The sequence below is a fragment of the Hemicordylus capensis genome, chromosome 2 (genome assembly GCF_027244095.1).
Source record: "Hemicordylus capensis ecotype Gifberg chromosome 2, rHemCap1.1.pri, whole genome shotgun sequence".
In the NCBI taxonomy this organism is placed as follows: Eukaryota; Metazoa; Chordata; class Lepidosauria; order Squamata; family Cordylidae; genus Hemicordylus; species Hemicordylus capensis.
The window spans coordinates 139,614,869-139,641,119 of NC_069658.1; the positions used below are offsets into that span (position 1 = coordinate 139,614,869).

General features: G+C 41.6%; 1 protein-coding gene across 2 annotated transcripts in view; it reads left to right on the forward strand.

Annotated features, from left to right (window-relative positions):
• The window catches only part of LPL (lipoprotein lipase), a 38,693-nt gene extending 18,175 nt beyond the window's left edge, over positions 1 to 20,518 (forward strand). For both annotated transcript variants that reach the window (XM_053296343.1, XM_053296341.1), the window contains exons 4-10: positions 2,739 to 2,850; positions 4,867 to 5,103; positions 6,212 to 6,454; positions 9,285 to 9,405; positions 13,784 to 13,966; positions 15,889 to 15,993; positions 17,540 to 20,518. In XM_053296343.1, the coding sequence (XP_053152318.1) occupies positions 2,739 to 2,850; positions 4,867 to 5,103; positions 6,212 to 6,454; positions 9,285 to 9,405; positions 13,784 to 13,966; positions 15,889 to 15,993; positions 17,540 to 17,591 (1,053 nt within the window). In that variant the 3' untranslated portion in view covers positions 17,592 to 20,518. The remainder of the gene's footprint in view (positions 1 to 2,738; positions 2,851 to 4,866; positions 5,104 to 6,211; positions 6,455 to 9,284; positions 9,406 to 13,783; positions 13,967 to 15,888; positions 15,994 to 17,539) is intronic.
• The last annotated feature ends 5,733 nt before the right edge of the window (positions 20,519 to 26,251 follow it).

Consider the following 26,251-nt stretch of genomic DNA (forward strand, 5'->3'; position numbering starts at 1 on the left):
ATTTCAACTGCAGTTTGAATTCAGCACCCAAGATGTTGCAGTTTACACTACTTTTTGTGTTGTAAGGCTCACTATCTGGAAACCACCCAGATAAGATTGATGATGGAGAGGTCTGATCTAGAGAGGGTATCAATCCTGTTTTACATAGGATTGTATTCCTCCTTAAGATCAGATTTTCATCCTGAGAGTGCTCCTTGATGTACAGGTAGCATTACCATATTTAGTTGACATGCAAGTTGCACTTTCTCCTGTGGAATGATGACCTTGCTACTGCTAATTTTTATTTATTTTACATTTTATATCCCGCTCTTCCTCCAAGGAGCCCAGAGTGGTGTACTACATACTTAAGTTTCTCCTCACAACCACCCTGTGAAGTAGGTTAGGCTGAGAGAGAAGTGACTGGCCCAGAGTCCCCCAGCAAGTATCATGGCTCAATGGGGATTTGAACTCGGGTCTTCCTGGTCCTAGTCCAGCACTCTAACCACTACACCATGCTGGCTAATGTTTGGCAACATTCAGACTAGATCATTGCAGTTCACTCGACATGAATTTGCCTTTTGAAAAGCATTTGAAAACTACTGGTCTAGAATATTATATATTACTATTATTTTACACAGTCAGACAGGTGTTATTGACTGGTTTGTTTTATCCAGACATCGAGTCCTTCCCAAGGACCTGGGATGCCAGAATTTTATTGTCAGTGTTGTTGCTTTTATAGATATCGTTGCAGAATATAGGCTGTTCCCAGTAAAGCTGCTTTTTGTAATTGGCTGATGGTGATTTCTGTGGCCCCTATGGTGTTGAGGTGCTCTTCAAGGTCTTTTGGAACTGCACCCAGGGTGCCAATTACCACTGGGATTATTTTGGTCTTTTTCTGCCACAGCCTTTCAATTTCAATTTGTAGATCTTTGTATTTGGTGATTTTTTTCTATTTCTTTTTCTTCTATTCTGCTATCCCCTGGTATTGCTATGTCGATTATTTTGACTTGTTTTTCTTTCTTCTCGACTACAGTGATATCTGGTGTATTGTGTGGCAGATGTTTGTCTGTTTGTAGTCGGAAGTCCCATAATATTTTTACATCTTCATTTTCTTCAGCTTTTTCAATTTTATGGTCCCACCAATTCTTGGCTACAGGTAGCTTGTATTTTTTGCAGATGTTCCAGTGTATCATCCCTGCTACTTTGTCATGCCTTTGTTTGTAGTCAGTCTGTGCGATCTTTTTACAACAGCTGATTAGGTGGACCACAGTTTCATCTGCTTCTTTACAAAGGCGGCACTTGCTGTTTGTGGTGGATTTTTCGACTTTGGCTCTTATTGCATTTGTTCTTAGTGCCTGTTCTTGTGCAGCCAGTATTAAACCCTCTGTTTCTTTCGTCAAGTTGCCATTCTTAAGCCATTGCCAGGTCTTGGTGATGTCTGATTTTCCACTTATATTGTGCAAATATTGACCATGCAGTGGCTTATTTTTCCATTTTCCTGCTCGGTTCTTGACTTGTTATTTCTTGTAGGCCTGCTTTGTTTCATTGGTGTTGAATAGTTTCGCATTATTGACCATTTGAAGTGCATCTTCTTCACTTCTTCTTCTTCTTCTTCTTCTTCTTATTTCGATTTCTATATCGCCTTTCCAAAAATGGCTCATGGCGGTTTACACAGAAAGATAAATAATATATAGCAACAAATTTATTAACTGATAGTTGCCACTGATAGAGTGCCTAGGCTAGTGCTCAAATACCTGCAGAAGCTTCAGTTTGGAGCCAAAGGTTTTCACCCTTTCCCCTCCCCTGACCCTTATAAGTACTTACTGGTAGAGGAATAGGCTGGCACTGTGTGTATTTGTGTGTGTGGGTATTTGAAGCATGGTGTGAGACTGTAGTAGTTGAATCTGACCAAATTGCTAGCTAACTGGCCACCAAATCTTTGGTCATTTTGGGATAGGACTTCCTCATCAGTGGCATCCAGGATATGGAATCCGCCCCCCTCCCCACCTCACCCTTAGCAAAGTCCACCTTGATCCCGTTCTTTCTTTTAGGTGAAGGGTAAAGATTAGTCTGTATAGAAGACTCTGAAGGAGTGGGGAGAATATACTGAATGGTCCTGCTCTGTGTTTTGTTTTCTGGCTGCTGTTGGCTGATATTTGGCTCTTTTATTCTATTATGTTATTTAGCAGTTATACTTTAGTAATGACCTTTAATGTTATGAGCTGCTTTGGGGACTCTGCCAAAACAGAAAGGCAGGATATAAATGTGTTAAATTAAATAGTACTACTTATTTGGAAAGCCAGTCTTGTTGATTTCAGTGGTTCTTACTTTAAAACAAACATTTTAGGATGGAAATATTCTTTTTTAATGCCTACTTCTGTTTCTTCTATGAAATAACATACCTGTAATGGATTGCATACATATTTGTATATATTTATATAAAGCTGCAGAGATTTTTGGCAAGTTTCCTGCTGTTCATATAGCATTTTTGGTCTTTAAAGGAATGCTTAAATAAATGTCATCAACCAGTTCATTTTGCTGTTAGTGGCAAACAAGCTAAAATTTCCTGTTGATATGTTTATTTGGAAATAAGACCACTGAACTCCATGGGACTTACACCCGGGTCAGTATGCATAGGATTGTAGCCTAAAGTTCTAGTCCTACACACAAACTCTTGGAAGTGCGTCCCATTGAACTTGTCAATCATTACTTCTGAAAACATGAATGGACTATAAATATCTTAAAATTATCATTTATAGGATCAGTTCAGTTACTCCTTGGACAAGCTTCATTTGCTGGGATACAGCCTTGGTGCCCATGCTGCTGGCATTGCTGGAAGTCTGACCACTAACAAAATTAATAGAATTACAGGTAAGCAAATCCTGCTGGCACTGGGATAATGAATGAAAGTGGAATGCTTTGATTCCTCCCTTGGTATTTCCTTCTAGCCTTCTTTTCCAAAAGGGGGAAAGGCTTATGAGGTAGGGGTGTGTGTGTGTTCTTGTGTCCCCTTCTAATAACTTCTGTATGTACAGTTGGATACAAATTCACAATCTCAGGGAACCTTGACAGGGTATCATTCTGCTGATCTGCCATGTTGCTTCAAGATGGTGGTTTCTCAAAGGGTAGAAAACATCCCTTTGTAACCCATATATCCAAGGGCTATAGTTATAATAGAACAAGATATATTTGTCCCATGGCTGCTGATGGAGAGTGGCTGTTTCCCATGGCTCCTGTCCCCTAGGGCAGAGATCCTCAACGTTGGGCCCCCAGATGTTATTGGACTTCAACTCCCATAATCCCCAACCAAAGGCCACTGGGGCTTGGGATTATGGGAGTTGAAGTCCAATAACGTCTGGGGGCCCAACGTTGAGGATCTCTGCCCTAGGGGGTGGTTGTGCTGCTGCACAATGCACTCCCTTTCCCAGTTCCTACCCATTGTTGTGCCAGTGTTGCCATCCGGCCCACTCAGTACTACTAATTCATGGCACGATTGCGTGCATGCCTATCCCAACCAAGTCTTCTCTCGCCCAGTCTTGTCATGTGACCATGACATGGCTCTTCTCTTCACCATCCTTGCTGAAGCTCTGGTGTGCCACGTATTTAACCCTTTGTCTTAGTCTCAGCTGGTTGCAGAATGTGACGGGGGCACACACATACACACACACACGATGCAGCCTTGGGTTGACCGGCTGTTTGTCTTTCTTACATAGGGGGCAGGAGAAGGAGAGGAAGGTGGGCGGGCCCATCTTTACTGTTTGTCTGAGGGCCCACTCCTCTATGCCCTACCATGTGCTGACAGTAGAATACAAGAAAACTGACAGCACATGGGAGGGTGTCCTAGGTATGAGTCACCATGTTGAGAAAAGTGGCAAGTAGGCTCCATTAGTTCTACTTAGAACTACTTATTTCAAATGTTTTCCTTAAACTAGTATGGATCTATGTACAGATATTGTGTTTTGAAGAGCAGTCTAGTCCACCCACCCACCCACCCAGGGAGTAGGTACCATCCTGAACCCCTTGCTCTGATTAGTCATTGGTTTCAGCAGTGTGTGTGGCTTGAAGATTGTATTCTGATCAAACGAATAAGCAACAATATTACAATAGGCAATTTGCCTGTCATTTCTGAGCTTTTCAAATGGGTACTTATCACTTCAGGTCTTAATGTCTTAAAAATCCGGGTTTTTCAGAAAACAATTCATGTAGAAATGGAATCTTTTATAACTATAAGAGCTTCCTGACATTTCAGTAAAGGTTTTAAAGACTTTAAAGCCCATATAACAGTTTAATGACCCTTGGGGTGGGGGCTTTATTCTAGTGATTGTGCATTTCCCCATATTTTTGTTTTTGCTTTAGAAACATTAATTCTGATATTTTTAAAGTATTTGTTTCTCGTGAAAAAAACTTCTTATCCTGAATGTAGAAAAATGCTTTAAAAAAAAAAAGTAAACTACTGCTTCAGTGAGTTTAGCTAAGGTGCTCTGCTCTGTCTGCCTGCTCACAATCTTTGGGGGCACAATCAAAACAAAGTTAAGTCCCATTACTTTTAGTTGGGAAGACATAATCAGAGAAAGCAAAACCTCTACAGACTCAAAGTCCTTCAGGTGTACATCTCATTCAGTAAAGAATAATGTGCACAACTCAGAGCGTTAATATCAATGCGAATTTTGCCATTGACTTGAAAGAGATATGGACTGCCATCCTGACTAAATTACTTGATGGATTCCCATTGAAATGAAGTAGTTCTTTAGAGTAATTCCCAAGTAGTAGTAATCTGGATGTCAGCCAGTGACTCAGCCATCAGTATGCATTTTTGTAGACTATTTTGTACAACAGCAATTTCTAGGTGCTAACATAATTACCTTTTCTACCCATCTTCCTGTGAAGGGCTAGATCCTGCTGGACCTAACTTTGAATATGCTGAAGAATCCCACCGCCTTTCCCCAGATGATGCTACCTTTGTTGATGTTGTACACACTTTCATCAGAGGGTCCCCAGATCTCAGTATTGGGATACAGAAGCCTGTTGGGCATATTGATCTCTATCCTAATGGAGGTGATTTCCAACCAGGTTGCAGTATAGTAGAAACCCTGCAGTCTCTGTTCACAGAAAAAGGAATTCAAAGTAAGTTCACGTCTGAATGTCAAAGGCTTAAATATAACAGAAATGCAATAGGCACTTGTGTTCATAAAGAATATTTGTTTTACTGCAAATTACTTTTTGATTTTTAGATCCTTTACAAAAGCACCTGTTAGTTGAATAATGTAGTCTCTTGTCTGATTCATTGTGCATGACTGAATTTGTTCACGCCGGTTCCAAGCTTAGCTGGATTTCTTTGGTTTGCCAGCCAAATTACCCATTTGTAGTCTGGTGGAAAGAACATGGAATTAAATACAGGCTGTTTTGAACCCTTATGAGAAGTGCAATGGTTGAGCAGCTAAGGAAATATCAGTAAGAGGTGTTGTGAATTAGTCTTGCACATCAGTGTGAAGCTGGGCGTCTCCAGTATATCTGCTCCAGATGGGGACTGGTCTTATATTTGGCAAGCAAAAGACAGGCTGCAATGTGATAGCCTATTTCTCCTATGTGTATTGAACCGTAGAAACAGTTATTTCTCAACTGTGACAAGTTAATGGACTTTAGGCCTTAAGGTAGAGTGATAGTGTCACACATCCACAGTCATTAACTTTGATACTGGTCCCAATTACAGTTCCCTTTTTTTCTCCTCTCTATAGTGAGAACTGGCTCACATCCTTACATATATCTTTAAATTATACCCTAGCTAAATTTTTCATTTTAGCAGGGACATTTTTGGCACTGACAAATAGCACTTCACTTTTTGACACTTTGGCGGGGTGGGGGGGAGGGCAAAGTGTTTTGCTTATTCCTTTGCTTTGATTCCACTTTCCCTCAAACTTCAGTTGTCTTCATAATATAGTGGCATTATCTTTTTCTTTGTGTGTCCCCTGATTGGATGAGTTCCCTCAAGTAACTGTAACAAGAGGGAGACTGCAGGAACAGCTGGTAGGAGGTGGAAGAATAGTGCTGAAGAAGGAGCATCCAGAAGAATCAATGGTGCTAAAAACTGAAAAACAGCAAATTTTCTCACCATCTAGGTGCTTTTAGGACCCAACAAAAACTTCTAGTGTTCACCCCCCAAATTCCAAATTAGAGAACATTCTAAGTAGTCTATATATCTGTGCATCCTTTAAATACTTCCTTTCCTTCAAAGATGCAGATCATTTGGTGAAATGCTCTCATGAACGTTCCATCCACCTCTTCATTGATTCCCTCTTGTATGAAGAAAAACCAATTATGGCATACCGGTGCAACTCTAAAGAAACATTTAATAGGGGGCTCTGCTTGAGCTGCAGAAAGAACCGCTGTAACAATTTAGGCTATAAAGCCAACAAATTGAGAACAAAGAGGAACGCCAAAATGTTTTTGAAGACTCGAGCTCAAATGCCTTATAAAGGTAAGATCACAGCATTACTAAAATGGTGGTTGCCTGCTGATGCTTTTTAATGCTGTTGTTATGTCATTCTCATTACGTGAAAAAACCGATTGGTTTGGGGCAAGATTGAGCAGGAAGGTCTACTGCACAAGCTCCAGTGAAAGCGCGATATTTTTCTTATATGGTGCCCATTAACTCAAAGCAACTTGTGCAGAAGACTTTCCTACAACATTGTAACCCTTTTCCCTGAGTAACATTTGCATCTAAAAAGCTTGACAACTTAGGAAGTATGTAAAGAGAAGCAAGTTGCTTTAACATTGGCTCTTTTGTTCTTATGAAGTTTCAGTTCTTAGGAAGAATTCAAGCACTCTTATTGGCAGCCTGTTGCACTCCAGTATGTGGTGGTGACTACCCACCTCTTGAAATCTGTTTTGAGGAAACGTTTTCTGACTTGCCATGCATTTACAATGCCTTATTTGCCAGTATGAACTGGCAAAGTGTTACAAAGGCACTTGGGAGAAAAGTGTGACCTATGAGGGTGGTAGTAGTAACATGCTTGTTGATTCCCCATCTGATTGCATTGCCAGTGGTTTCCCTTTTCCCCCACACCATTTCTTTTAAAAAGCCTTGATTTACCTTTTTACACACACACACACACACACACACACACACACACCCTCTCTGCTGCTATTACAAAAAAAATAAAGAGATGGGAGCTGGAGTTCCCCCTCTTCCACAGTACTTGATCTCTAGCCCTTAAGCCTCAAGAGAAGTGGAGATTGCACTGGATCTTGCAAATGGGAATTCATAAAAGCAGCCAATTGTATAGATAGAGTAGGAACTTGCCCTCCCTGGCTTTGTGGCAGCTGGTCTTGTGGAGCAAGCATGACTTGTCCTCTTAGCTAAGGAGGGTCTGCCCTGGCTGCATATGAAAGGGAGACTAGAAGTGTGAGCACTGTAAGATCCTCCCCTCAGGGAATGGAGCCACACTGGGAAGAGCAAAAGGATCCAAGTTCCCTTCCTGGCAGGATCTTCAAGATAGAGCTGAGAGAGATTCCTGCCTGCAACCTTGGAGAAGCCGCTGCCAGTCTGTGAAGACAAGATTGAGCTAGATAGACCAGTGGTCTGACTCAGTATATGGCAGCTTCCTACAGTATGTTTTTATGTTCCTCCCCGCTGCAGGCCTGTGCCTGATTGAGGCACTTCTGGCCAGAATATCTGTGCAGGGAAAGCTTTATTTGAAATCTGGTTCTGTTCCATGGGCTCGGGTGGCTTACAGTATTTGTTTTTCTAAATACTCATAGTCCTGCCCCCAGGGGGCTCACAGTTACCTGCACCCTTCCAGCCTTCGCCCTTCTGGAGAGGGGGAAATTAAGCAGGCGAGTGACGGCAGCCCTCTGTCATTCTGAATGTGAACATGTGCACGCGTGCACTCTCCCTCATTGGATCTCTCTTGCACTTGGCACAACTGTGCAATCCAGCCACTGTGTGTGCAGTCCTGGATCACCAGGACTGCATCCTCCCTCCCTCCCTCTCTCCCTCCACAGCTGCAAGCCAGCAGTGCAAAGAATGCTGCAGTCCTCAGCACGGGTTCGAGGGAATAAAGCCCATTGCACAGAATGAGACACTTCTGAACAAACAGGATTTCACTATTAGGCTCCAGTCCTAGATTAGTAGTGCCACCCACTTTTACCTCTGCATAGGCATGGGGATTGCAGAACAGTGGTGTTAAAGTGCTCCCAGCTGATTGTGGGAGAGCAAAATGCTTGAGCAGCACTAAAGGGCCTTAGTGTAGAAAGAACTGTTTCAAATCCATCAATCTGTGGCTTGGGTGGCAGTACAAAAAAACTGCATATTCCTCATGCAATCTGTCATTGGAAGAATTATTGTTGGTACTAGAAGGAATTCTGCAATATGCCCCCCACCCCCAACAATGCTGTCTCAAAACTGGTGTCAGAGGGGTGTCTGCCATGCAGTCCTCAGACTTGGGGTGTTGGACACTGTCAGAAAAACCTTAACTGAGGAAGGGTCTGCAGCCTGTGATTTTGCTACCTCAAGCAGAGTACCAAACAGCACCTCTTCCATTCTCTTTCTCGCTCTCTATTTTCCTTTCAAATCTTCACCCTATTTATATTGAGAAGGGAAGAAAAGCAGCATGGTGCCACTGTACCTTCCTCCTTCTGCTGACATCTATGGAGGAAGGGGCTGAATGGGTTGCTGTGCCACCCCTGAAAACTGGCCCTGAAGCTGCTTTCTGAAGCAGCACATTTCACTCAAGGTAGATCTGGACCTTATAGAGGGATCCAGAATCGGGACATCCAAGGTAGATTCAGATATTCATGCTGAAGTTCACAGCCTGAGTCCTTTATGTATGCACAATAGTCTATGTTGTGGGCACAGGACTGCATGCAAACGAATCATTTCTGGGTAAGACAGATACCTTGCTACCAAAAAAAAGAAGAGCTCTATGGATGCCCTTTGTTGACATAGGTTCATTAAACATGTTACCAGAAGACATACAGCTATAATAAATGGGGAGGAGCATCACACATGTATAAACATGGATTTGTTGCGACAAATGTATTTCTGAAGCGATTTGGAGAAATTTACATTGAAAGAGCTCTCAAATCTCATGCCTGTGCCCTCTCCCTGGCTTGCAAATACATTGGAGCAAATTCTTGGATTTGGTATAAAAAATTAGATTTTGCTACATTTGATTAAGTAATATAATGGTGAGACATTTACAGAACAGTGCTGCCATGCAGAAGTGCTTGAGTTAGGGTAGCAGATTCAAGGACAAGCTTTAAAAAAATTTAACTTTTGGTGTGTCTCCATTGTTTTTCCTTCTCAGTCTTTCATTACCAAGTCAAGATCCACTTTTTTGGAAAAGTGGATGTGACCAGGACAAATGAGCCATTCCGTATCTCTCTGTATGGCACAAAAACGGAAAGCGGGGACATTGCATTCGTACTGTGAGTATAACAGAAACAAATAGTCCATGTTTTCACAAGCTTGGTTAAAGTGTTAACTGTGATGGCTGAGCCCTGCATGCTCCCATAGATCGTGTGAATGAGAATCCAAAATTTTCAGGCAATCCCAGTCAAAACACTGTAGCTAAACCACATTGAACCAGGATAGATAACTAGGATGCCGGTGAACTGCATCCGAGTTACCTATCCCGGTTCAATGTGGTCTAACTGCTTTGTGTTCTAAATCCATAGAGGCTTGCTCCCTTATGGACTGAGTAATGGTTGAAAAAGATACATGGATGAATAAATCGCTGCATTTCTCAAAGCTATATAGAGTACCCCTTGGAGAGAAGCTTGGGCCCCATTTCCATGTGTTTCAGCCACTGAAAAGGGTGACTTACTCAATACATGTGCCATTTAATACATACAGTACATGAGGTATATGTATTTTGTAAAGTGAGAACCCTGAGAAAGGTTCTTGGACCAACTTTGCAGAAGCACAAAAACTTGGAGAAAGACAGAGCAGGGCTGCTTTCTCCACACTTCCAGGGAAGTATACAAAGGAGACATGCACAAGCCATATATCTCACTTTAGCTTGTTACTCTGGAGGCATGGAAAGAAGGGTGATCCACTTTTTTGTCCTGTTTATCCATTTCATTATGGTATATACAAAGTCATGCAGAGGGCTACTGCTCATTAGACTTTTTTTAGGCATCCATGAAACTTAATAAATGAGGAACTAATTGGGCATCAGGACAGAAGAGTAAAATATGGCACTTTTAAAAAAAATCTGTGCTTATGGACTCCATCAACCATGCATAACAAAAATGTGAGGTGGCTGCTAGTTTCTTTCTTGTGTGAGTCATAGAATGATGATGAAATGTTTCCTGTGAGAATCTGATCATATATCTCCAGTATATGCAGAGCTTCCCCTTTTCTTTTCAGGAGTTAAGCGTTTGGCTTATAGTCACTGGATGACTATGTGCCAATTCAGAGAATGAGCCCTGAGGAGCCTTGATTTGCACATCCCTCTTCTTGCAGAGCACTATTAGTAACTTCTCAATCTTGTCGGCAATTTCGTTCAAAGAGGTGAAGTAGGATCATTTATGCTGAAACCAGGATAAAATCTTGGCTCTACTCAACTCTAGTTTTTAGGATTCTGGTTTCACAAACCATAATTTGCCAAAGTACAATCTGCCACAAAAAAGATGGGAAAGTACTAATTATGCATGAAGGGAAATGGCTGGGAGAGGAAGAGGAGGGACCCTGCAAGCATTGCATCTGAATGGCCCCAGTGTGTGTTTATATCATATCATCCTGATTAACACTGGACTGTGTTTTGTCATGTTCCTCTAAAATGTAGGGAATTGTTAATTTTGAGAAAGTTGGTTTCACTTATGTCCACTGAAATTAAAAAAAATATCTGAATTTTTGTTCCCCTGTATAAAATAAGTGAGCAGATGTGGTTTTGCTGTAAAGTTAGATGGAACAAGGACTGCCCCTCTTGTAGTTTTGAGTTATGCCTTAGCTTGAAATCCCAGGGAACTTGGGTATTTCAGAAAAGCTACAGGAGCTGAAGTGGCAAGGGAGAATACTGGAGTGCAAGTGGAAGAGAACTCAATTGTAATCTGACAAGATACGAATGACACAAAGCCCATTTAAAGGCTTATACTGTGGCAATATGTGCAGCAAAGAAGCAATTCTATTCTGCATATATTGCATCTGCAAATTCATGTCCAGTGGAGTTCAGAATTGTGAGGGGATTCTCGGGACCCCTCCTCTCTGAACTTGAATTTGAAGTCTTTATCATCCCATTATGATGCCTTTTAACTTTTTTGTGGATAAAATCTCTTGTATTTGAGCCAACTAGGACTCTGCCGTTACTGCAGAGTCAATGGTAGCGGTGTCCAGTGACTCCTCTTGTTTGATTAGAATTGATCAGTTTCAGTTTGTGACTCCTGAGGATGTAGACAAGCTTCTTGGACATGTTCAGCCTACCACCTGTCCTCTGGATCCATGCCCAACATGACTTATATAATCTAGTAGGGAGGCTGTTTGAGATGGTCTAGTTGTTGTCATAAATGCCTCACTGAGGGAGTGCAGGATACCTTCATGTTTGAAGGAGGCAATTATGAGACCTTTACTTAAGAAGCCTGCCCTAGAGCCCTTCACAATGGATAATTATAGGCTAGTCTCCAACTTCCCTTCGTTGGGCAAGGAGATTGTGAGGGTGGTGGCTGATCAACATGCAGGTAGATACTGATTATCTACACCCCTTCCAAACTGGCTTTAGAGCGGGCTATGGAATTGAGACAGCATTGGTTGGCCTGATGGCTGATCTATACTAGAGATGTACAGAAATCTATTCAAGTCAAATTGATTCAAGCTTGAATTGGGGTGATTTGAACTCAAATTGAATGGAGGGCCTGATTCAAAGTTTGAATCTAATCACCCCCGATTCAAATCAATTTGAGTACCATTTTGAGGCAATTATTTTCCAGGGAGAGCTGGTCTACCGATAGGGGTCAGCGGGTAGACCAGCCTTCTGCCCCGAACTTAGCGTGTCGACCCACCTCAGAGGACTGGTCCACCCAGTCCTGTCTGGGGCAGAGGGCTGATCTACCTGCCAACCCCAATTGGTAGATCAGCTCTCCCCAGAAAAAATGGCACCCAAATCACTCAAATCAATTTGAATGATTTGAGGTTGATTTATCAAGACAGCCAGCCAATCCAGCTGTTTTGATGAATTGATTTGAAGATTTTGATTCAAGATCGAATTGAAAATAATCCAGTTCATGCAAATCTCTAATCTGTACCAAGGAATTGACAGAGAGTGTGAGTCTGCTGGTTCTTTTGGAGCTCTCTGCGGCTTTCGATAATATCAAGTATGGTATCCTTCTGAATTATCTGGGGTGGTGGGAATAGGTGGTACTGCTTTGCAGTGGTTCCATTCCTATCTCTCAGGCAGATTTCAGATGGTGTCATCGGGGATAGTTGCTCTGTGAAATAAGAGTTATTGTATTATGTGCTTCGGGGCTCCATCCTATCCCTGATGCTTTTTAACATTTACATGAAACTGCTGGGTGAGATCATCAGGGGATTTGGAGCAGGGTATCATCAATATGCTGAGGACACCCAAGTCTATTTCTCCATGACATCATAATCAGTAAATGGCATAGCTCCCCAAATGCCTGCCTTCATGCAGTAATGGGATGGATGAGGGTTAATAAATTGAAGCTGAATCCAAACAAGACAGAAGTACTAATGGTGAGGGGCCATAATTCAAGGGATGTGATAGAACTTCCTGTTCTGTTCCCCCTAAAGGAACAGGTATGTAGCTCGGGGTGCTTCTGCTGTCTCGGCTATGGCCAGGAGTGCTTTCTATCAACTTCAGTCGATATGACAGCTGTGTCTGCTCCTTGTAGATAATGACCTTCAAACTGTGGTGCACTCACTGGTAACTTCTTGGCTTGACTACTACAATGTGCTGTATGTAGAGCTGTCTTTGTATGTTGTTCAGTTAGTTCAAAATTCAGCAGCCAGATTGATCTCTGAGGTTTCTTGGAGAGACCAGGTTATGCCTGTTTAAAAACAGCTCCACTGGCTACCAATATGTTTCTGGGCAAAATAAAAAGTGCTGGTAATTACCTTTAATGCCCTAAACAGCTTACCTGGGAGAGCACCTTCTTCAGTAGGACCTTTAAGGTAATCAGGAAAGGTTCATCTCTTGCTCCCTCCAGCTCGCCTGGTGGTGACTCAGGATCAGGCCTCCTCTGTAGCTGCTCCTGGGCTCCGGAGCACACTCCCTATGGATATTGGAACCTTAAGAGTTTTAGCAGCCTTTAAAAGAGCCCTTAAAACATATATTTTTAGCCTGGCCTTTAGTGAGTATTGAGATCTTATTTTGTTTTAATTTATATTTATTTATTTTATCTGTTTTTATATTTGTGAACTGCCTAGAACCATCTGGGTGAGGTAGTATAAAAATTAAACACAAATAAACAAACTTATCTGCAAACCATTGCCTCAGTTTGATTGTGGTGGCCTCTGAAATGACAGTGATATCCGGGTAAGGAGGTAGTTGGTGTTAGATCAACACCTGTTCCTTTTTAAATTTCTCTTTTGATGTGTCTTCCTGGGTTGCTACTACAAGGATGTACACAGTAGGTAGAGTTGATGGTTAGTGATACACCTTTGCTCCAAGACATATCTGGGAAGTGCTGTGTTCTGTGGACTGAGTTAACAACTTTTGTCTTTCTTCCATATGTCCTGATGGAGGAGAAATACTCCCAGGAATTAACCTGCAATAGAAATTAAACTCTCCTAGGATTTCCAAGAAGCAGTGTCTAAGTGTAGACTTCTCTCTGTTTTTTTAAATAGTCCTGAGGTCTCCACAAACAAGACCCATTCCTTCCTGATATGCACAGAGGTGGATATCGGAGACCTGCTCATTGTCAAACTACTATGGGAGCAAGACTCTCTTTTCAGTTTGAAAAATTGGTGGAGCACACCTGAATTTGGCATCCAGAGAATCCGAGTCAAGGCTGGAGAAACTCAGAAAAAGTAAGAGTTCAACGTTGTTGTTACAGCAGAAAAAAGATAATGGATTATGCCTTGTGTGTCTCAGGTTTTATTATGTATTCTTGCCTTGTTTCCACCTGGACTAGCTGCTGTGTATTGACTCCGTGTGCAAGAACTGGTATGCTGCATGGATGGATGGTTGGTATGCTGCATCCTAGATGAACTGACTCAGTGGCAGGGCTGGGAAATACTCTGACTGAGGCTTTGGAGAGTAAGTCTCCAAGTCAGAGTAGGCAATATACTGAGCTAGACTGGTCAATGGATTTATTTAGTATAAGGCAGCTTTATAGCCGCAGCGCAGACTCCTCAGCTGAGCTCAGAGCTAGGTTGCTGTTCTCTTGAGTATCTTGAAGTAGTTAATCCTTGATACAGCAAAGGAGAAGCAAAAATAAGGTTGCCAGTTCCTTTTTTTACTGATTTAGCTGTGGCCACATGACCTGGAGAAACCTGGCAAGTTGTGTGACTGAAACGCATTTCCGGTCCCTGAAAATGCAAACAGCCATTTCTCCCAGCCATGGAAACTGTTAAAGGGACAAGAGCTTCGTACAAGTAGGGCAGTTGGCTTCTTTCTTGAAAGCAAGCTTGTCTACATAATTAAAATCAAGTGGAGGAGATTTTCCTACATTGTGCACTTCAGGCTAGCTGACATGGGGTTGCATTTTCAATGCTTGGTTCTTTTTTCCCCTGGGGGGGGGCAAAAACTCCCTGTATATAGAAAGCAAGCACAGCTTTATCCCACATGCTAGTTTGCAGCATGCCAGTAGTTGCTTTTCCAGTGGGGAAGCATTCAAAATTGAATCTCTCACCCCCCCCTACACAAAACGGAATATACTGCCCCTACCCTCCTACACTTTAGGCACTGCAGCCTAAATCAGTTCAGTCCAGGAAAAGTGTTACGCCACGTCGTTCTGCTGATTCTTTAAGCTAGAGAATCTGCAAATGGCATTTTTCAATGTTTGCCTAACTTAAAGTTTTCTAAAGAATACTATACTGAATAAGAGACTACGGTCTGGCCTCTGTATGGTGCAGAACACTTTAGACATTTGCTGTATCAACTGTTTTGCAAAATAATTCCAAGGATGATATAATGTGGCTTGTAAGCAGAGGTTTTGGAATAAATTGTAAGTACCATATGTATAGTTTCATTGGCTTGCACCCAAAGGTTCCCTTTCTCTGGAGAAAGGAATCCTTCCTCTCAAGGAAGGGAACCTTTGGCTGCAACCCATTATGAGTCAACGCCTTTAAATGTCACTTCATTTCTTATAAATATATCTTTCACATGTATTTTGTTCAGACTAATGGTACCAGAAAAAATGAAACAAGATAATAAACATATGCGCTTCTGGGCGCTTTCCAGATTAATCCTTACCACCATGTCACTACAGATCTGCAAAGTGTGCTTCTGTATTGCCTGTGTATCGACATCGCAGTCCCTGTACTGTCAGGTGCCGTTCACATTGCCGATGACTTCTTTCGGGTTTTATTGTTGCATTACAATCCTACAACATTGTTAAAAAAAATAGCTGTATTTTCCCATTTTAGGGTGTTTCGGGCAAACTAAAAAAGTCTACTCCCACTGCTGGTGGATTTGTGCAACACCCTTTACATACGTTGTCAATTCGATCCCGCCAAGCCAGAGCATTTTACAGCAGTTGTAGTCTGTAATCTGGAAAGCGCCCAAGACCAATTTCTTTAGGTGAAGGAGAGCAAAAGCTTCCAGTTACATGGTATTCTAGCAGGATGAGAAGACTATTAAGACAAAACTTATTTAATGCTGCAGGTTCTTGACAACTATTCTTTTGTAAGGCTCCTAAGCATCCTTAAAAGACACACATCTGGCTTGTAAATTTTAGTTAAATAGCTTCCGCAATACACTTTTCCTGTAACTCTTGTGTGCTGTGCAGATTGGTGTTCTGCTCTCGGGATGGATTCTCTCATCTCCAAAAAGGGAATGGAGCTGCAGAATTTGTAAGATGCCCTGGGAAAAAACCTAACAATGAGAATTCAAGGTAAGAATGCCACAATTGATGCACACAGTGAGTGTCAGTGAGAACTCTGTCATAGCCTATTCTTCTAAAAATGGCAATTGAGCCAGGTTCAGTGAAATCGTATATGTAGTATGCAGATTCTGGATTGTATATCTTCAGGCTGCAGAGTGGGATTGAATGCTCCCTCAAGGAGCAGGGAGGGGAGGGCAGAGTACTGCACATAAAAATATCCTAGGATATCTGAGGTCAGATTATAACCCTGACATTTTAGTTACCTATATGCTAGGAGAGTATTTCCCCATCCCTCTCATGAGGAAGTATTGGAACATGGGATATTCTCTTTGCCTTCTGAAAGGGTGCAGTCCAGCAAGAGCTGAACTAGATGATTCTGCTGAATGTGCAGCTTGGGATTTATGAGAATCTTCTGAGGAAGCCTTTGTGACTCATAGCATTTCTGTCTCTGATTTACTTTGGGGATTAATTTCAAATCAAATTACAGTTCCTGAAAACAATGCCATGAATTTTCTTAGGAAATTTGGAGGCATAGATAATCACCCCTGCTTGTGAAGGGGTAAACTGTCTGAACTTCAACAGAAGGAATCTAAAATGTAGGTTTCTGGAACTTCTTTTGCTTTTGGATTGTAGGGAGGTGTGGAAAGATGTAAACACATCTGTCTTCCTGCTCTGCACTTTAACCAGCACTCGGGGCACAAGGGCAGCCAGTCATGTGAGGTGGAAAGTGGGTTGAATAAACCTTCCCTTTTCCTTCACACTTACCCATTCCAGAATCTGCTGTTTATACTTTGCAGATTTTTTTAACATGGAGTCTTATGCAAACAAGACCAAACTACTACATAATTTGAGACTTGTCTGATCTTATTCAAATACTTAAAAAATGTGTGTCTGAGGGCAGCAGTTATGAGATAATATGTGTTCACAGACACCTCTGTAGGAAATGCTTGCTTGCCAGCATAAGGTGTCGTTTTGCCGTAATATCCCACTATTATGCATCCTCTGCACCACTACACACACACACAGTTAATGTGTTTGTGCAAAGGTAATAATTTCATAATTTCAGTATACATTTCAAGGCAGTAGAGAATTGAGCTCATGGTTCCCAGAATGCTTTGCTTCTTTTTTAAAATTCTGAACTGCTTGCAGACATCCGGTTTATGGAAATCTTCAGCCTGTTGCATCAGGTCAAGAGAAGGTGTTTCTCTAGAGTGAGTGGTAGCATCTGGAGGGACATTAATAATATCCTAAGCACGCTAGCAACTGGGGTGGATCTACACTACAAGTGATTTATTTTAATTCCAATTTGGCATGGCTTTCCTAAAAAGAATCCTGGAAAAATTGTTTGAAAGAGCTCTGCTAAAGATCCCTAGCTAACCCACTCACAACCATAATTCCCAGGTTCCCCAGGGAGCGAATTTAGATGATTAAACCTGCTTAAGTGTAGATATGTTCTTTAGACCATTGAACTGAGTGGTTAAACTATCAATGCAATAGCTGCCACAAAATACTGCTATTGATATATTAAATGGTGATTATTCTTTTTCAAAATCAGGCAAATCACAAAAGAAAAATGGCACTTGAGCTCTTTGAAGGATGAAAAGTGAATGCAGAAGTTCAGTTCTGGGAAAGCAATCTCCAGCATGCTGCTGTTCAGGACTGAATGGATCAGAATACGTATCAACTACTTGTAATACCATCAGCTGCCTTAGATACAATAGAAAACCTTCGCTCTGATGTAGCTGTGTTGTACCAGAATGTGGCTGGGGATGTTCATTCAGTTGAGAAGTTATGCAATGAGGATGGATGGCATCAAAATGCTCATCCAGCTTGATTTCTGATTCAGCAAGTGTGTGGAAGACTGCTTTCATATGTAGATCTCTTTTTTCTGGATCAGGGCACTCTTGTATAAGCGCACAAAAAGAATACAACAGCCAAGTAGGGTTTAAAAACTAAGCAAGAAACCTCTCACAAATGGTGACCTCTTAGTGGGAACAAGCTGCAATAATTCTGTTTCTACTGCCACCTTGTAACAAAGTTTCTTGATTTTAAAAGCTTATTGTGTATAAAAACTACTAGTATTTATTTGAAAGCAGCATATTGCCAATCTGTTTGAGTTGTGTTTAAGCTCATGAGAGGTTTTTTAAAAAAAAACCAACACTGGACATTTTGCTGTGCAATGTCCATTTAGCTGAATTATGAGGGTGGGTTTTTTGGCATTATTTACTGCTTGGATTTCAGTTGAGACTGGGCAATAGATGGACTTCTCAGAATCATCTGAGTGATTCTCACTGATAGAATCAAATGTCTGTAAGAAGCTTCTTGCCTAGACTACAAAAGGACTGAATAAAGAGAGATAAGTGGGGTGGCTTTCTGTTGACTTCAAAAGATGGCGGGGTAAATTCCTTTATAGGCAATACCTACCTAGACTTAGGTATAACCTCTTAATCTATACTGTCTTTTTATATGGCAATACATTTTCTAAAGGAGGATAAGTTAGCATTTTAAGTATCCTATACTACTGTTTTAAACAAGAATAAAATGCATTTCTATAAAACCATATGTTTCAAAGTAACCACCACTTAAAAGGAGCAGTAGTCTACAAAGACTACAGGAACATTCTTTCCCATGCTTTGACATTGATAGTGGAACTGATGCAAAACTACTCTTTGAAGAACTGGTACCTCACCATGGACAGTTCTGGTACCTCACCATGGACAGTTCTACTTTTCTTTCTGGTACTGATAATCCTAATTTTGTGAATGGAATTTGTACTGATTGCTCAACTGTGAGAAAAGTGGCAGTACATGCAATCATATTATTCATCTGAAGTAATGCAAACTTCAACAACATGCAGTATTGAACACTCTTTGAGAATATGTGCAAACATAACACACTTTGAGCCGGAAAAAGTGTTCCCTCTAATTTTGGTCACCAGTGAGCAGAAAGAGTTTTGTTCTGGGCGACACTATCAAGACAGTGTGCACACATAACTCTCACACACCCCGCCCCAGGAATTTAAATTCCCAAGTCCCCCTGAAATAATTAATGTGGAATTAATTTAATTGTTTAATTAAAGTTAAACAATAACTTTTTTTACCCCACCTCCAGTCTCTCTGGGGCTGCGGGGTGGGGGAGCTGCCAACCATCCTCCCCCTGCCCCCAGGCCACTGCCACCCATACTCCTCCCTTTGTTCTCTGGCTAGAGGAGGAGGCCGAGGCCTGGCCGGAGGGGAGGAGGGGAGGGCGGCGCAGCAGCCTGCCCGGAGAGAGGGGGAAATGGGGCAATGCATCCCTTCCTGGCCAGGGAAATGGGGTGCCAGGCAGTTGAGTAGCGGCAGGCACAGCAGAGCTTGCACGCCCACCAGAAATGGCTGTGTGGGGGCCCGGTGGTTGGTGCATGCACCTTAGAGGGAAACCTGGTCAGAAAGCCATGAACACATGCAAGAACTATAAAACAAAATTATAATTTAATGAGTATTCATTCATTTTCATTTTTCCTCCGAGGAACTCAGAGCAGTGTTCATGCTTACTTTTATCCTCACAACAACCCTGTGAGGTAGATTAGGCTGAGAGTTGTGGCTGGCCCAGAGTCACCTAATGAGTATCATGGTTGAATGGGGATTTGAACTCAGATCTTCACGGCCCAATCCAACACACTAACCACTACACTATGCTGGTTCATTCACATTCTCAAAATTATTCACTAGTCTTAATGTTGCCAATTCTGAGTTTTTGGAAAGCAACACAATTCTGGTTTTTAATACATTTTACACTTGAGCAACAGAAGCCATATTTGTTTAATAACATTGTGATGATGAAACAAGCATGCCTCAGTTGATACATGAATTGACATCCCAGCAGTTTGTTTGATGGCTGACACTCATATTTATTGTTTGAGCAAAATGCTGTTAAAAATAATTTTTGTCTTCCTATAGAATCAAATGCAATCTCCTAAGAAAAACCAATATAATTCAAGGGAATCTCCATTGTTTAAAAAAACAAACAAAAAACTATGGATTAGGTGGGATACTTTTGAGTGTAATAACTGAACACTGAAGGCAGCCTATAAATGTAGTCCATAGAGTTTTTTGTCTTCTCAAAGTTCGTCCAGTTACAATTTCCTGAAGAGTGTTTTGGAAGAGCATGTGTTGTGAGATGCACTTAATACAGGATCAAATTAACACCTACAGCACTTGATCACCAAAAAAGCAAGCATACGACTTGGCTAAATAATATTTACACTATTTAGTAAACATAACTATTTATTATCTGTAAAATACATGTGTATATATGTGCGTGTAAAGGTTAGTTTGTATATACTGCTGACATTATCAGGCCTATATGCATTTATACAATTGTGTGGCATAATTTTTGTAAATAGCTTTCAACATGAGGATTTATCAATCAAATATATATATATATAGATATATATCGTATGCTACAGTGCTCGGCTTCCCCCCCCTAATGCGTCTCTATTTTGTATACATTGAAATGTGCAGCATATTAAAAGTGACACGCTAATGTGGAATAAGATCGCCATAATGGTTTTTGTTTGAATTGGAAAGTAACACAACTCCTGTAAGAAGGCATTTAATAGGAGTGCTACAAAATGCCTTCAACATGTCCTTGCACCCAGACCCAATGAAGACACGTGATAGGCAATTGGAGTTAAATGGGCCAATTTATTGAATTTATGCAAGACTGCAGTCAAGAAGAAGGACTGGCTCTCCATTTGATACTATCTATCTTTGCTGATCTAATGTCAAGACACTTGCCTCAGGAATTGCCTCCAAGGTTGGTTAGAGGAAGTCCACACCAGCATTTCCTGAGCCTTAAAAGCATCTAGGGCAGGGTTTCTCAACGTGTGGGTCCCCAGATGTGATTGGACTTCAGCTCCCATAATCCCCAGCCCCAGTGGCCTTTGGTAGGAATTATGGGAGTTGAAGTCCAATTACATCTGGGGACCCACACATTGAGAATCCCTGATCTAGGGGCTGCCAAGGACCTCTCCTTATGCCAAACATGTACCTTTTTTAAGGTGCTCACCATCCCTACACTACCCATGTGTCACTGTACCAGCTGTTGTGACTGGGGGACAAAGCTAAACTAAGGAACAATTGTGTAGGGGGGGCATCTCTTGCCCATAGTGCATCACACATTTGTGGGGAACCTGGTGCTAAACCATTCGTAGACCTGATTAGCAAAAGGTCAGGCAAGAGAGACCCACAACAAAGGCCAATCTGTTATGGGCAAAAACATTCCTACTCGACCCCTCAAAGGGCGACCAGGCAAATCCCACACTACATCCAGGGAGGGAGGGGTCACTTCTCAAAACTCAGCTGAGGGGCTTGGAAGGCAGGTACCAAAATGGCTGTGCTATCCCCACCCCTGGTGGCCCTCAGCCAATCACGCTGGCCTCATTACCTCATGCTTTATCTGAGCAAGGCTGGGGTGAAGAAGCTGTGCCCCATACAAGCTGGGAGTGGGTGGTTGCATTCCTCTCTACATGCAATGTCATTCTAAGTTTGTCTAAACTAGATGTTTTGGATGGCCAGCCAACACAGTATTGTAGAAAATCTTCAGTAATGACTGATCATTTGGTGTGCATCAGGAGAGACAGTGGGAGAAAATTGACCAGTCACATCCTCCTTCAAGATGCTTCATGTTGGCCAAGATTAGCTGTCACAAGCTCCCAATATCATGTAAGTGGCTGCTGGTATATTGTCTGGAAGTACTTGCACTAAGGACAAATCTATACAACAACATTTATTGGTATGCCAGTTTAACAGTCATGGCTTACCTAAAACAATCTTGGGGATTGTAGATTGGTGAGCATATAAAGAGTTCCTCTTGCTTGCCCTTCAACACTGGAAGCAGAACTTTCTGTCAAAGGAGATGGTAAATGAAATGCTCAGTGGCTACTCAATCAAGGTTAGAGAGCTCCCACCTGGAGGTTTTACAGACAGGGCTACACCCCCCCCCCACCCATGCACTCCTGATTGGAGTGTGCCAGTCCACATATTTGCTGGATTTAACCTGACCTCCCTGCGGGCTATTGGACCAGGACAGACAGGGCTTTATTTTTCTCCGAAGGGAGGCTATGAATTCTGGCTTAGCCTGAGTTATGTCCGGTGTAAAAAATCCTATTTCCAGCAGCTTGGGGGGGGGGGGGGGAATCTGGGGCTTCTGCTTTCTCTGAAGGTGTTGATGGCTATGCGAAGGAGGCTTCGCGAATGGTCCATCTAATCCTTCAAATCTAAATGCCTCAAATCTGCTGCGAAGCAGATTCGCTCTTCAGCTACCCTGAGGCATAGAGCCATGTGTAAAAAACCTCCTGGCTGGAAATGAATTCAAAGCAGCAGTTGCCCACCCAGGGATATTTGAAGTAGAGTGAATGTGTTCTTTTTGAAAGCACCCAAAAGCTGAAGTAGGAAAAAGTCTCACTTTCTTGGCCATATAAAAACTAAAGACAAATCCTTAGGTGAATTTTTGGCTTTCATTTCCCATGCCTTTTATTTCATGAGCTATTTTTTTCCAGGATAGAGATGATCCTTCTTGTAGTGACTGCTGTACAGCCATGCAAATACTTGCAACCAAATGCACACAGCTATTCCCTGTAAAATAGTTTAGTAACAAAAAGTTATTACAATAATATATTTGGATACTTCATACAGCATCAAGCAACAAATCAATCATAACACTATAACAAACACATCAATCTGCCCATCAGTCCACCATATTATCTTGTACAAAGGCAATTTCAGTTTTTGAAACATGCAATTAACAGGTACATAAGAGTTTAAATGAAGATCATTCCATAAACCACATCACATTCGCTTAACCAATTTATGGATCTGGGGGGTCTCTGCTCCACATAGAGTCTGCCTTTGAACATATGAAGCCACCTTATTCTTCTGAGGTAGACCATTGGTCCATCTAGCTCCGTATTGCCTGTCCTAACAGCAGCTCTCTATGGTTTCAGAAATAAACATGAAGCTGCTAGGGATTGAACCTACGACCTGCATGTGATGCACTACAACTGAGCTAACCTAACCTATAACATCATCAAAGGTAATATCTGTATCATCATCAGCAGCAGCAGCAGCTTTTGTCTAACAGACTGCAAAGGACCTTGCAAATGGAAACATGGAGAGCAGCTGAAGTTACGCAATAAGAAAGTGAGGCTCCTTTTATGTGGCAGTGTTCAGGGACTAGCTAGTGGGGAATGTGTGGGGGAAGATGGCAAAGGTTCATCCTGTTGAGAGAAAGAAAAAGAGAATTACTTAAGTGGAAGAAGGGTGGAGCAGAGATGAGCAAGGGTGGCTTCAGCTTCCAGTCCCAGCTTTAAAAATGACCAACTCATTCATCACTTGAGGTCCCTCCCGGTCATAGTACTCCAGCTGTTAGAATTTTATTGAACATTTAAGAACATAAGAATTGCCTTGCAGAACTAGACAAAAGATTAACCACGTTCACCAAACAGCAAATGAGGTGATAGAAATGTTCCTAAGATATACCAATTTAGACTTCAGATGGGGAATTGCATGACTGAATGCTTCTTCTCCTACGAGTCCCTGTGCATATGTGTGTGCACATAGAGCTGAGAACATGACAAATTTGGAAAATCAGGATATTGGGATAGCTGAGCTTTCTGCTATAGTAGTTTAGTGAAAAGTGCTTTTAGAGTTAGATCTGTCACACTGTGTTTCCTGGGAGGACCAATTTAACAGCGGCACACTTCCCCTGGGCTAGAAGGACAAAAGCCACAGAAGTTTGTAAATACATTACAAAATGCTTTGCACAGCTTGTGTCATACCTTAGGGGAAATAAATTGAGATATCTGAAAGCAGTTGCTAACTAGCAATGTTTGCAAAATAAAATAAATTGTATACAGATTTATCCAAGCTCAGGTCCCAAAGCCTAGGGGTTTTTATTAGTAGCTAAGGAGTTGTTCATAGCTCTTTCTGCCTTCTCCTCTTGAGGACTTCAGCACTTGGAAACTTCCTTGAGGATTTTTAAGATAGAAAGCTAGTATATAAATATGAACATAAATTAATAAAAAAGGATCATTCACACACACAGATGGAAGGGCAGACAGTTTATATGGAGCTTGTTCTGGAAAATTAGAGTAGGAGAATTTCTACATTAGCAAAATTTTCCATGTTAAAAAATCCCCCTAAACTATACACACAGTTGGAATTTAATTAGAGGAATATGTTTATATGCAATGACTTGTTTTTCATTTTGTTTCATAGGTCAGGCATGAAAGTAAGACAGATTTCCTTGTTAATCTTGGCAAAATTCTGTTGGTTGTTTAGAAGAGCAAATGAAAGAGGGAAATACTCTTTTTCCTGCCGCTTATTTTCAAGCCTTCAGAATGGTCCAAGAATGTTTGATGGTTTTGTCTATCTGATAAAAGGCATCAGTTTTCCAACCACTGAAACAGACAAGCTGTTGTATGTAGATACACAAAGTATGACTCTTATGAAGCCGCTTGTGGGCATATAGGCCTTAGGTGATATGCAAGATATACAATATATCTTGTAGTGCACATAATATATTCCCTTGAACATGGTGCATCCAAGAATGTTTGCATGCACCATTCTTATCACTCTCATGTCCAATGTCCCATTGCTCAAACAATACTTTCACATTTTTCAGAGTCAGCTCTAGGAAGAATGCCCTCAAGGGATGATGCGGGGTTGCTTTCCTTCAAACTACCAATGAACATGCTTCACAATCTCCATCACATGTTGGTCCCAGACATTTCATTTGGGGGCAAGTAGGAATTCACCAGTTCAGCATCTAGAAATAAGTGCACCAAATCTTCCGTTGTAAAGCAGGAGCAAATCAAGGAAATGAACTATGATTGATCCCATTCATTGCTGCCATGGGATGGTTTCTTTTCAGTTCATGCATGCTTAAGAGTATATCATCGGAGTTAATTCAAAGAGGAGATGTTTTTGTTGCCGTACATACTGCAAACAAATTTCTCATCCTCTTAATATACCCCCATATTCAAACATTTTGGTTGTATGAAATGAGAACAGGCTTCGGGGACTGTTTCATGTCTTTCAAGGAAATACAGCTCACCTTTGCTTTTCTTGAAAATGGCACAGTACATTTTTAGACAGTGAATTCATAATGAAAAGCAGGAAGGCCTTAAACAATGAGCCTCAGTAGTTTGTGAGGGTTGGTCTATCGCTATATGATAGGGTGTTGTTGTTTTGACTAGTGAGCTTCAATATTTTGGAAGCAGGGGCCACTTTTGGGGGGAAAAAAACCCTTGGCCTCATGTTTTTATATAAGTAACATATATATATATGGTACTTCGTGGCCATACATGAAAATGTTCACTTTGTCGCCAGTCTGCAGCACTGGAGTTGCACGGAGATGTATCATCTTCTTTTGTATATGATGCCATAGCTGTCCCTTATCCTTCCAAAAGAACTTAGAAAGCAGTAAAGCTTCCCCAGACTCCTAGCTTCCTACAAACCCCTAGCTCTAGTGGGGCAACTCTGTGGCCACAAGCTACTTCTCTAGGGTTTTTGCCTGATAATTGACAAGAGGCAAAGATGTGAGGTGATTTATCAAATAATGGCTGTTCGTAGGGGATGGCCATTTGTATCACTGCACTTTTTGCATCGAAATATATTGATGCGTTGAAAAATGTGTGACTGATTCTACCATATAGTTTGGTTGGATGTCATCATGTCTAGGGCAGGCATTTGCTAGAGATCTCTTAGGGTTTAAATAATACATCTTTAAATGGCATCTGATGAAAGGGAGCAAACTGTGGCCATGGAGAGAATTATAATGGTGCAATAGTTGATTATATGCACACTGGGGATGAGCCAATGCGAAATATGACACAAACAAACAAACAAACAAACAAACCAACAAACAAACCAACAAACCCTATGGTCATCAAGTGGCTATAAGCAAATCTGGAAGCAAGGCAAAAAGAGCAAGAGATGGATAGCAAGGTAGGGACTCCCTGGTTCCATAGCAGAATTGGCAGAGTTTTGTAGTCTCCCTTCCAAGAAAATCATCAGGGCCAGCTCAAGACATAATACTGCCCTCAAGTGGCCGCACTTCACAATCCAAGATCTTTGCAATGTTGCAGGATGTTGGGGCAACGTTCTCAGACTACTCACGCGCCATGGAAAGCTATTGGTTGGAAGTTGTATTCTATTCAGTATCTTTTGTGTTTTGTTGTTTAGAAGTTTTTTCTAGTGGGGATCCTTTAGAGAGAGGGGTGGCG